Source organism: Hemibagrus wyckioides, linkage group LG19, assembly GCF_019097595.1.
Source record: "Hemibagrus wyckioides isolate EC202008001 linkage group LG19, SWU_Hwy_1.0, whole genome shotgun sequence".
NCBI lineage: Eukaryota > Metazoa > Chordata > Actinopteri > Siluriformes > Bagridae > Hemibagrus > Hemibagrus wyckioides.
In genome coordinates, this window is record NC_080728.1 from 8,120,322 (window position 1) to 8,132,500 (window position 12,179).

The 12,179-nt window shown below is 41.4% G+C and overlaps 1 protein-coding gene and 1 long non-coding RNA gene across 5 annotated transcripts in view; one reads left to right on the forward strand and one right to left on the reverse strand.

The window, feature by feature from the left end:
- Positions 1-12,179, forward strand: part of celf2 (cugbp, Elav-like family member 2) — a 165,995-nt gene that overhangs the window by 55,182 nt on the left and 98,634 nt on the right. Inside the window, exon 1 of one of the 4 annotated variants that reach the window (XM_058417305.1) lies at positions 9,788-10,095. The exons of the other annotated variants lie outside the window; for them this stretch is intronic. Within the exon in view, the coding sequence (XP_058273288.1) occupies positions 10,019-10,095 (77 nt within the window). The 5' untranslated portion in view covers positions 9,788-10,018. Of the gene's footprint in view, positions 1-9,787; positions 10,096-12,179 lie in introns of those variants that run through there. 4 annotated transcript variants of the gene reach the window in all.
- Positions 1-12,179, reverse strand: part of LOC131370161 (uncharacterized) — a 47,987-nt gene that overhangs the window by 30,153 nt on the left and 5,655 nt on the right. The gene's annotated exons all lie outside the window — the stretch shown is intronic.

Below are 12,179 nucleotides of genomic sequence, written 5' to 3' on the forward strand. Positions count from 1 at the left end.
TGTAATGGGGTATAACGGTGTTAGAGTGTAGTTTATTGGAGTGTAATGGGGTATAGGGGTGTTAGAGTGTAGTTTATTGGAGTGTAATGGGGTATAACGGTGTTAGAGTGTAGTTTATTGGAGTGTAATGGGGTATAACGGTGTTAGAGTGTAGTTTATTGGAGTGTAATGGGGTATAACGGTGTTAGAGTGTAGTTTATTGGAGTGTAATGGGGTATAGGGGTGTTAGAGTGTAGTTTATTGGAGTGTAATGGGGTATAACGGTGTTAGAGTGTAGTTTATTGGAGTGTAATGGGGTATAACGGTGTTAGAGTGTAGTTTATTGGAGTGTAATGGGGTATAACAGTGTTAGAGTGTAGTTTATTGAAGTGTAATGGGGTATAACGGTGTTAGAGTGTAGTTTATTGGAGTGTAATGGGGTATAGGGGTGTTAGAGTGTAGTTTATTGGAGTGTAATGGGGTATAACGGTGTCAGAGTGTAGTTTATTGGAGTGTAATGGGGTATAACAGTGTCAGAGTGTAGTTTATTGGAGTGTAATGGGGTATAACGGTGTCAGAGTGTAGTTTATTGGAGTGTAATGGGATATAACAGTGTTAGAGTGTAGTTTATTGGAGTGTAATGGGGTATAACAGTGTTAGAGTGTAGTTTATTGGAGTGTAATGGGGTATAACGGTGTTAGAGTGTAGTTTATTGGAGTGTAATGGGGTATAACGGTGTTAGAGTGTAGTTTATTGGAGTGTAATGGGGTATAACGGTGTTAGAGTGTAGTTTATTGGAGTGTAATGGGGTATAACGGTGTCAGAGTGTAGTTTATTGGAGTGTAATGGGGTATAGGGGTGTTAGAGTGTAGTTTATTGGAGTGTAATGGGGTATAACAGTGTCAGAGTGTAGTTTATTGGAGTGTAATGGGGTATAACGGTGTTAGAGTGTAGTTTATTGGAGTGTAATGGGGTATAACGGTGTTAGAGTGTAGTTTATTGGAGTGTAATGGGGTATAACGGTGTTAGAGTGTAGTTTATTGGAGTGTAATGGGGTATAACGGTGTTAGAGTGTAGTTTATTGGAGTGTAATGGGGTATAACGGTGTCAGAGTGTAGTTTATTGGAGTGTAATGGGGTATAGGGGTGTTAGAGTGTAGTTTATTGGAGTGTAATGGGGTATAACAGTGTCAGAGTGTAGTTTATTGAAGTGTAATGGGGTATAACGGTGTTAGAGTGTAGTTTATTGGAGTGTAATGGGGTATAGGGGTGTTAGAGTGGTGCTTTGGGCTGGAATAGTGCAGTTGTGTTGGCTGGAAGGAAGGCATGTTGGTTTAAAGAGTGGATTTATGGCTTCCAGCTCATTGAGTGTGCTCTTACTAAATGGCTTTTAAATATGCCCCACAGGACCATGAATCTCCCCAATGACTATAGCCAACGCCTCCTGACGACATCACACACATACACACACACACACCACATTTATAAATCAACTGCCTCTAGGAAAGATATGTCAAACAGTGCCAGCCATGCTCCCGCACTGTATAGGTGTGTTTGAGTTTATGTGTGAAAGACTCTTTCCTGTCCATGTGTTAGCTATCATCTTACACGATCGGGTGTTTAAATCATTCACATCCCGGCACATCTGATTTACGACTCGGTGTGTAAAACTAATATACAATTAAGAACTGCAGAGAATGTGGCTTTTATACTCACCTCAAAGCTTTATGACACAATATATACTATTCCATACCAATAAGCCTATTGATTTCTGCCCGTAACCTTATCACTATTATGAACTGATTCGTTATAGATGCCTACAGGCTTAGTGACTGTAATTATAATTGATTGCAAGATGGGTAACTAACAGTGCAGAGAGAACATGTCATATATATTGGCCTGCTTGTTATAATCCTGTGTGTGTGTATGTGAAAAGCACTGCACAATAAACAGGTCGGAAGTAATGACAGATGTTATTTCTAATCCTTTCAGTAATTTGTACCTCACGGGCATGAAAAACTACATTTCCATCCTTAAGCCACACTTACGAGCCCTGTAAAACCTCTATTATAGATGTCGGGATTTGTAGTCTGTATTTAGTGGCTTGTAAACCCTGCCGTTGTGGTGAAAGAAAGATCTAGTGGTTATGTTTAAACAAGTGTGTATTATGCTAACATGCTGTCATGTGTATATGTGGGACGAGGATAGAAAACCAAATATGTGGCTACAGAAGGCATACAGATATATGGTGAATATGTGGTTTGAGCACATTTTGGTTTGTGTGAGTGTGTGTGTGTGTTTCTAGTAGAATGACTGCAGTAGAACTGAAGGCTCAGTGAAGCTTCGCAAGTTTCGAAAATGAAAATAAATGAGAATCTGTGACCGCTGCTCCCTGGGTTTTTCCACTAATGAGGAGAACACAAGAGAGAAAAGACAGAGATAGTTGGGTTAGCTGATGAGATACAGAGAGACAGGCAAGGTTTATGGAGGCAGGAGGAAAGAAAACAGGGGGAGAACATGAACGAAAAGAAAGGAAAGAAAGCAACCCATCTTGCTAACGAATGTAAAACATCTAGAGACATAGCCTCTGTCGTTTTTACCCAAGGCTGATCCACTTAAACCAGTTACGGTCCACTGCACTGGGCCAGAAGTCACTCCAGTTGAAATCTCTGTGGGTGTTTGAGGGGCTCCTGTTAGCTGATTTGAGACTGAATCACATTTTCTTCATTCATGGTTAACCCTTTCAAACCTACAAGAAGTCAATACATTTGTCCAATTTTTCATATATTTCTGTCTCGCACAGATGGAAAAACTATTTAGCAAAGATAGATTGGGTTTTTGCTATTTATACATTTTATCAATCTACTATCTGATAAATATATAGTGGGATTATATCATATTTATGCCTATTAGTATTTCTTTGTAAAGTACTGCAACGTATATACAGTACATTTAAACTTCTTTGACACATATACAAAGGACAGAGCAGAAAAAGAGACAGGAAGCTGGATAACCCCCCATTTTCTATACGTTTACACAGCAGTTTGATGACATAAGAAAATGGAGTCTGCTAGTAATATAGAATATGGAAGAAATTATTGAGAAGCTGTAATGCTGTAAAAATGACAGTCATCATGATATGCCATATTATGCTGTGTAAGATGTGTGTGTATAGTGATTTGGTGGAGTAATGGGCTTTACTCAATACCACTGGAGGTTAAAATTAGCTGGAGTCCAGCTGTGTTATGCTGCAGTATGTACAGTAGGGATGATATAAGTGACTATGTAATTATTATATGGAAAGTGGCACCAGAGTGTATGGGTGGATCCACCTACACATAACAGAGCCTGCTTTTATTTTATTACTTTCCATATTTTATGTGGAATAACAGTGATGCATCGACTCTGTTAAACTGAAGAAACACATTTGGACAATTGCAGTGAACAGCATGGTGTTGTACATTGCATTTTTCACAACAGCTTTAGATCTTAATCGATTGCACATTGAAGGTAACATTCTTCATGGGAATAATGATGATTTTTAAACAGTCCTGAAGAAGATGAGAAGGTTGTTTGGTCTAAATTGTCTCTGCTGGGTTAATTTGAAGTGACTAGAAAGTCAGGTCATCTGATGCGACTCTGAAAGGGAAGGGAAGGGAAGGGAAGGGAAGGGAAGGGAAGGAGGGAGGTAGGTAGATAGGTAGGTAGGAAGGAAAGAAGGAAGGAAGGAAGGAAGAATGGAAAGAAGAAGTAGGAAGGAAAGAAGGATAGAAGGAAGGATAGAAGAAAGGATGGAAAGAGGGTTGGAAAGAAGGAGACATAGGAAGGAAAGAAGGTTGGAAAGAAGGATGGAAAGAAGGAGAAGTAGGAAGGAAAGAAGGAAGGAAGGAAGGAAGGAAGGAAGGAAGGAAGGAAGGAAGGAGAAATAGGAAGGAAAGAAGGAGGGAAGGACGGAAAGAAGGAAAGAAAGAAAGAATGAAAGGTGTGTGTGTGTGTGTGTGTGTGTGTGTGTGTGTACAGAGTCATTGCACCTGTCTGTGTGGTTGTTGTGACAGCCTATACAAGATGAGGTATGGTTGTATATTATACAGACTAGTGATCCTGAGACTGAGCAATCGTTCATAATCAGAATCCTTTATTGGATCATGACGTGTGTGTGTGTGCCTCTGAGAGTGGGTGCATGGTTCAGATATTAATCTCATCACTGTGCATGCCAATGTGTGTGCTTGCATGTCTCTGATAATAATCTCATTACTCTATTACTCTAATAATCGCATACAGGTTTGTGTGTGTGTGTGTGTTTCTGACATGATGCCCTCTTGTAGAATGTTATACATGTTTCTAGATATAAGTGCTGTGTATGTGTGTGTGCATGTGCATGTGTGAGAGATATATTAAACTTGTTCTAGGTCGTGCTTTCTGAATCCATTGCGCTTTTTTTTCAGAAGCCCAAATGAGTCTGCAGGCTACTTTGCATAATCCATGAGTTCATCAAATATTCATGAGCATACACACACACACACAGACACACACATATACAGGCGATTCAGACTGAAATGCTGCCAGCAAGTCTATACAACGATGCGTCAGTTCACGCATACACAGACCCAGACCCAAACACATACATAAATGCATCCTATAAACATGCACATGTATAATCTCACCCATAAACATCCTTCCGGTAAAGCTGATATCTAAACCCTGATATGGTAGTTGATATGCTAGCTTATGATTTCCCCAATTTATAGTGTCTAAACATGAATAAGTGAATGACTGAATAATGGACTTACACATTATATTGTATTAAACCCCACCCCTTTGATCTCTAGAGCAAACACTAGGCCCATCTCCTTCAAGTCTCACCACCTACATCTGTCCCCTATACATCTCTGTAGCATTCACCTACAGTACTTTATCTAGCCTTGTCTCTCTAGTACAATCAATATAGCAGTTAATATTAGGCATCCACCCGGGCCCCTCCCCCCATCTCTCTCCAGTTATATGCTTGGCTCCGCCCCTGACACATCAGGATTGTACTGATATATTTGTAAATTGTTCACATATAGAAAGATAACTCTGTATGAAACACACATATTACTACTGCAACAAAAACATGGATGGATGAAGCTACATATCCTGCTCACTGACCCATATTCACACACATTCACACACACTCACACACACACACACTCATACACACACACTTGCATCTCCCTACTGCTTGTTTAGATGCTTCTCTATCTTGCTTCTTCTCAGTCTGCAATCTGAACTTCTTGGTGTGCTATTTTTGTCCCTGTTCTTTGCAGCCTGTAGGGCCTGCTGTCTCTCTCTCTCTCTCTCTCTCTCTGTCTCTCTCATTTCCTCACTCTCTATCTTATTCCCTCACTTTCTCCCTGTCTTCCACTCGCAGGCTCCTCCTACATGGTCAATCAATTTGTGTTGCAGGCCAGCTGGGACCAGGCCCAGGGGAGATGGTGTGTGTGAGAGAGAAAGAAAGAAAGAGAGAGAGAGAGAGAGAGAGAGAGAGAGGAATGAGGGATAGAAAGATGGATAGAGTGCTAGGGTGGGGCCTTGCCCATATAGCAGCTCCACAAAGAGCCAGCATCTCTTGAAAATGAGAGGGAGGGTAGTGTTAGCAATGCCAAGAGAGTGACCTTTGAACCGTGAAAAGGGAGAGACAAAGAGGAAGAGAGAAAGAAACGAGGGACAGAATGGGAGCGTGACCCACGGGGGGCTGAATTCCATTGTCTTGTGCGAATAAAGGGATTACAGCAGCGACAAACAGCTTTCAGCTTCAGCCTCCATAGACCGAATCAGAAGAGGAAGAGAGTGTGATGGAGGAAGATGGAGGGAGGGGTGTATCAAGGCTAATGTAGGGATGTGTATATTGGGCAGCATAAGGGGATTAATGAAAATTAGGGATTATGGAAGGGAACTGGAAAATCTGAAATGGCTAGATCATTAAAGTCATACTAGTGAGAAAAATTTTCTTTGAATGTAGATTATTTAAAAGAAAACTTTATTCTATGACCTTTGAGTATTGACAGTTGTAGGAATGGCTTCATGTACCAGACATAAATCTGCATTACAGTCACCAACTGCGGAGGAATAAGAGCGTTTAACGATTTATGCTGACTATAAAAAATGTCATTAAAAAAAAATGCTTCTCAGACGAGGAGTTTTTACTCGTCACGTTGACCGTGAGGAAGGATGGGAGCAGACAGCAAAATGAAAAACTCAATTAAATTATCCAGTGTCTGTGAAAAAATATGCTAAGAATTCAATGGAAGCATATTATCTATTGTGAATACAGTTCAACACACAATAAAACATTCATTTAACGTGTTTAAACCCGGACGTAGTGGCTATGTCAAGCGGATTTTTGTTTTTTGTTTTGTTTTTTTTAATGGGGACGACCAACAGGCTATATAGTCTGGAAGTAGCAAGTAGCAAGAACAAAATAGCACAGGATTTATTTCCAGCTGCCCTTAGCCAGGCCTGCATGTGTTGAGGTGTAAAGACCCTATTAATTGAAACCTTGTAGCTGCAGTGTAATAAAAAAATTAAAAAAAAAGTAATGTGGCTCCATTTGACAGTAGGAAATTGTTATCAGGCAATATAGAGATATACCTGAAACCACTGTGCTTATCATACCGTTTCACCTATTGCGCCAATATACACTAAAGGTCCTGGCTCCCTGTAGAGGAAGCTGATTTGTGATAATATGCACACACACACACACACACACACACACACACACACTCAGACATATTCCATGAAGCTGCTGCACTCAGGTTAAATAATAAATGGCAGCTAAGGAAAGTGCCCCATATTCTTCTACCCTCTTCTTTTCTCCCAGGCTTCTTCCTCAAGCCTGGTTTCTTTCCTTTAAGAGCCGAGAATCCATCAGAAAAGCTCTGAATTCATCAAATTGCCTTTTTTTGCTCCATTATCCTGCTGTGAAAATACAGCACTTGCGTGAAATATTACCAATCCGTGTTCGAGTTAAATTAAGCATTTGTGGAGTGTCCTGGCAATAGCATGCTAGATTAAGCTCGCAATTCAGGAGTTTCAAAGACCAAATACGTACACACACATTAATAAAATTACCCACAGCTCCCATGTTTCTCCTGCACAGAGCTCGTTAAGGCAGGTCTGGATATTGATGCGTTAATGCTGCTAATAGAGGCAGTTTGTACTCAGGGAACAGAGGATTGCTGCAGAAATATTGCCATAATTTAGATTTTCTGCTGACATGCATGGAATATTTCAGCATTATTGGAAACTCAAGGTAGCCGTCCCTCAAGACACATACAGGTAAATGTTATATATGTCTCTCGCACGTGTTTGCAGCGCTGTCATATGTTGGTGTAGTTATTGTAGCTTAGAGACATAGATATCTGCATAGCTATGCATGTCTCAGTCGTCACATGGTTATGCTGATCTGGCTAAGCCTGGGGAATAAAAAATCATTTGTCCTAAGGATAAATATCAGTGGTTATCACGTCTTTTGGGAAGAGAACAAAGTAACCTGTTCTCATTTTTAGCATTTATTTAATACACCGTACTTGCCGTTTTAGCAAGGCACAGAGGCAACGCCTACTTCTATTGAACTAATTTGCAAAGAAGCCATCACTGAGACTGCTAGGAGGCCACACCTCCTTGATTGGAACCAGCATGCATATAGACCATGCCTCCTTCCCTGAGACTGGTAAGAGGCCATGCCTCCTTGATTGGAACCAGCATGCATATAGACCATGCCTCCTTCACTGAGACTAAAATGCATAGAGGCCACACCTACTTGATTGGAACCAGCATGCATATAGACCATGCCTCCTTTACTGGGACTAAAATGCATAGAGGCCACGCCTCCTTCACTGGGACTGACATGCATAGAGGCAATGCCTCTTTCACTGGGACAGACATGCATAAAGGCCACAACTCCTTCACTGGGACTAACATGCATAGAGGCCATGGCTCATTCACTGGGACTGCCCTGCATAGGGGCCACACCCCCTTTAATGGGACTGACTAGCGAGGAGGCCATGCATTTGAAATATTACCGAGACTGCAGTTGTAATAGCTATTTTTCTCCATAAGCTGCTGTTTTAACAGTTTGTTAGAATGGCTGTTGAAATAACTGTATTTGTTATGAAGGCATGTTATGAGTTTTCTCAATGCGTATTTGTGAAATGGCCCCGTGCCTCTGAAGTACAATTATTCTTACCGCTGTTCGGTTCAAAGTGTATAGAAAATCCTTTGCTCTAATGATGGCAGTACAACGTTGCTTACATATGAACAAAAGTCCAGTATATTTGCAGAAGGCTAAGCAGGCTTATAAATATAGATTTAATACTACAACATGGACATTTTTAGCATAGTATAGACATCTGTACATATTGCAGAGCAGCTGAGGGTTAAGTGTGGGTTCAAGGGTTAATGTTATGTGGGTTCAAGTGTGAATGAGGCATTCTGGATTTTCGGTGGCATATAATTGATGAAGCAGCAATAAGTACGCTCTGTGAAAATCAAAAGCATGTCAATCAATAAATAACCATGAATTCTATATTTGCAAAATGTATCCTGGGTATTGATGGGCAAGGCAACACAATGCAACTACATGTCAAGACAAAGAACAATAATATTATGGTAGTTTTATGCCAGAATCAATCATCAAAATATTGAGGAGGTTCTGAATTGTAGTAAATGATGTAGGTTTCATGAGCTTAGCTGAACATTCAGTTAGATGGTACAGATGGTTAGACGGTTAGATAGCTGTGGGTTGTAGGGATGTTGCGCAGTCTTTCTGTGTGTATTTCTGTGTGTGTGTGTGTGTATGTGTGTGTGTCTGTGTGTGTGTGTTTCCCATGACCCACTTCCTGCTAGAGAAGCTGAAATAAAGAAGGGTTGCCCCCGGGAGGTACAGAAGAGGGAGAGAAACAAAAGCAAAGTAGCTCATCCATTCCATGGTCACATGATGGGACATAATGATGAAGTGCAGAAATAAACGAGTGCACATTTCAATATCTATCTACTCCTACGCCTAATGGCACAAAAAACAAAAACATATGGCATTTACAAAACTGTTCTGGTTTACCATTCATGTTTATATGCACAGTGAAGATGATGTCAAAGGTATCTATCTATCTATCTATCTATCTATCTATCTATCTATCTATCTATCTGTCCATCTACATTAGGTACTAATGACACTTAGTGAAGGTTCAATCCACAATGTAGAGACAAAACACAGAGAAAATACGCAATCTCTGCACACACAGGATTGAGGCGATCCACAATATGTCCTTTCTAGATGAATCATAATGTTACTAATCTAGTAGGTTTTCCAACTAATGCATGACTTTACTCCCTGGATAACATCATTGTCCAGAAAAACACTGAACGTTCACATTTATATCTCCAGTGAGGATGATATAATCAGTTAGTCTTCTCAAATCTGACTGGTCAGAAGATGTCGATTTCATTTACGATAACACAGTAGTGATAGCTCCAAGACACGTCACAGGCTTAGATTATGTTATTGAAATGGTATTGAAGAAAAAAATATATAATAGTTGATATGGGGAAGATTTCTGATAAGTGACCTTTGTTTAATGGAATGAGTCTCCATGGAATGAGTCTCCAGTGTCAGGGTGTTGGACCAGTTTTCGATCATGGGAGAGCCTTTACATGAGACTTTCTTTCTTCTATCTATCTATCTATCTATCTATCTATCTATCTATCTATCTATCTGTATGAGATGGGTGAAGTAGTGTAGAGGAGGAGGAGGAGGAGGAGTGTGTAAACACGTGAGAATGTGAGTGCGTTTAAGAGTGTGTGTGTGCTCAGTGTTGTGTGCGGCTGCACCTGTCCCTCTCCGTCTCGCTGCTCAGTCCCACACACTATCAGGCTTCTGGGACAGGACAGGACAGGACACTTCGGGGTTGAACAGGAAAGGAAAGATACCGGGAGGCGAGAAGGCGCGGGCTCGGCGGCACGCGTCTGCAGACTACACGCTTGTGGAACAGGCGAACGCATCAATGTCTTCGTGCTACAGTCTGGATTTCCTCCCCAGTATGATGGTGGAAGGCGGGCTCCTGTCCACAGCCGAGAGGATGTGAGTGCATCTGAATTTTCTTTTCCGAGCACGTGCGTTGCTGGATCTCGGAACCGTTAGAGCGGATCGTAATCAGATCCGGATATGAGTGCAGCGGGTGATGTCGGGGATCTTGATGCTGTATTCTTTTGCTTTATGAGGCGTTCATTGCATCTCGCGCTCGGACGGTCCGGGGTTTAGGCTCGAGTGCGGAACTGCATTGGGCGCGACGTGTGTGTGTGTGTGCGCGCGCGCGCGTGTGTGTGTCTATAAATGAGAGCAGCTCTAGTGCGCATTTACGATCACGTCTTTTTTAAGAACGTTAACGCATACTGTCATTTGGTATTACGCTATGAGTGCGCGTGCAGCATTTACCCGAAAGCAACGTGATTCAGTGTGCTCCGCCCATTTGGCTCAAACGCTTAACGATTGCTAATAGATATTTACTTGCAAAAACGCACACTGTGTAGTTCAAACGAACTTTTATGGTGTTTTCTTTTGTAAATAACTATGACGTGTTAATTAAACACGTTTTATTCTTTGTGTGTGTGTGTGTGTGTGTGTGCACGTGTGATCCTGTGGTGTTGGGTTGTGGGAGAGTTCATGACAAGCATGTGACCCTGATGGCTTGAGCACAGTGCACGGCTTCGGGGAGGAGACAAACACGCGCCCTCGCTGTAAAGCACAGGAATGCACACCCTGTCTTGCTGTTTCTTTCGCTCGCGCTCTCTCGGTGTCTCTCTTCCTCTCTCTATGGAGGTTGTTCGAAATTTGATTGGCTACGTGTGAAAATCAGATTACTGCACGTGCGTAATTCGGTTACGTTCCAGGCTCGAGAACAAAGGATGGGAATTTGGTGTGCGCGAGCTGTTTACTGTCATTGTCCTGTTTCTGTCTGCTCTGCTTACAGCACTACCACGAGGATGGGACATGTTCAGTCCCCCCCCCCCTCTCTCTTTCAGGAGTCCATAAAAGTGGCCAGGACAATAGTGCTCTCTCTCTCTCTACTCTCTCTCTCTCCCAAATGTATTTCTAATCTAATTCATCTTCTGCATTCAAGTTCTTCAGTCATGTTACACAGACTTGTTTGTCAGGACACAACGTGACCAGCTGTAATAGCTAAAAATTAACCAAAATGTTGCTGAATGTCGTAACATGATGGGGTAGCCAATATGGTTAACTGGAATCATTTTTTTTCCATCACTGCAGTTTGTTATCATTCCACTGCTGGATTGCAGCTCCCAAAGTTTGAAGGCAGAAAGCTGGAGGTTATGTAGACCTTGTTCTAAATGGTACGCTTGGAGTCTAGCAGTCCTGGTTAGCGGATACCGCAAAGTTGTTACTGAAAAGTGATAGATAAACACAACAGGATGTAAGGAAGTCTTGAGCCTTGTGTATCCAGAATGGTCATATTTATACCCTTAAAACCTTGATGAACCCCACTCGCACCCTACTGGCCCACAGTTTGAGGAAAGTGTGGACCAGAGACCTTAGGGCTTAGTACGTCATTTGGAACAGGGCCTTACTTTCAGCCTGAACCTTAAAGCTGTGTAACAAAAATCTATCTATCTATCTATCTATCTATCTATCTATCTATCTATCTATCTATCTATCTATCTATCTATCTATCTATCTATCTATCTATCTATCTATCTATCTATCTATCTATCTACCTACCTACCTACCTACCTGTCTGTCTGTCTGTCTGTCTGTCTGTCTGTCTATCTATCTATCTATCTATCTATCTATCTATCTATCTATCTATCTGTTTCTTTAATTTCTTTTGGCAAATTTATCTGTTCATTTATTTATTTACCTACACACACACACACACACACACACACACACACATTTGAGGTAGAAGGTTATGGGCCAGCATCCATCTGGCATGTGTTTCCGGAGAGTTAATCTCTCTTTTCACTGTGTGATAAGCTGCTCACCTCTCCACTAGGGAAAACATCACACACACACATACACACACACAATGAATGTAAAACATCTGGCTCTCCACAAGCACTCGTATTGTCACTCTGTGCACTTTAACAGCCACTTCCAACTTGCTTCTATTGTTTTTATCTTTAAATGTCCAACCCCGATGTGTCTCC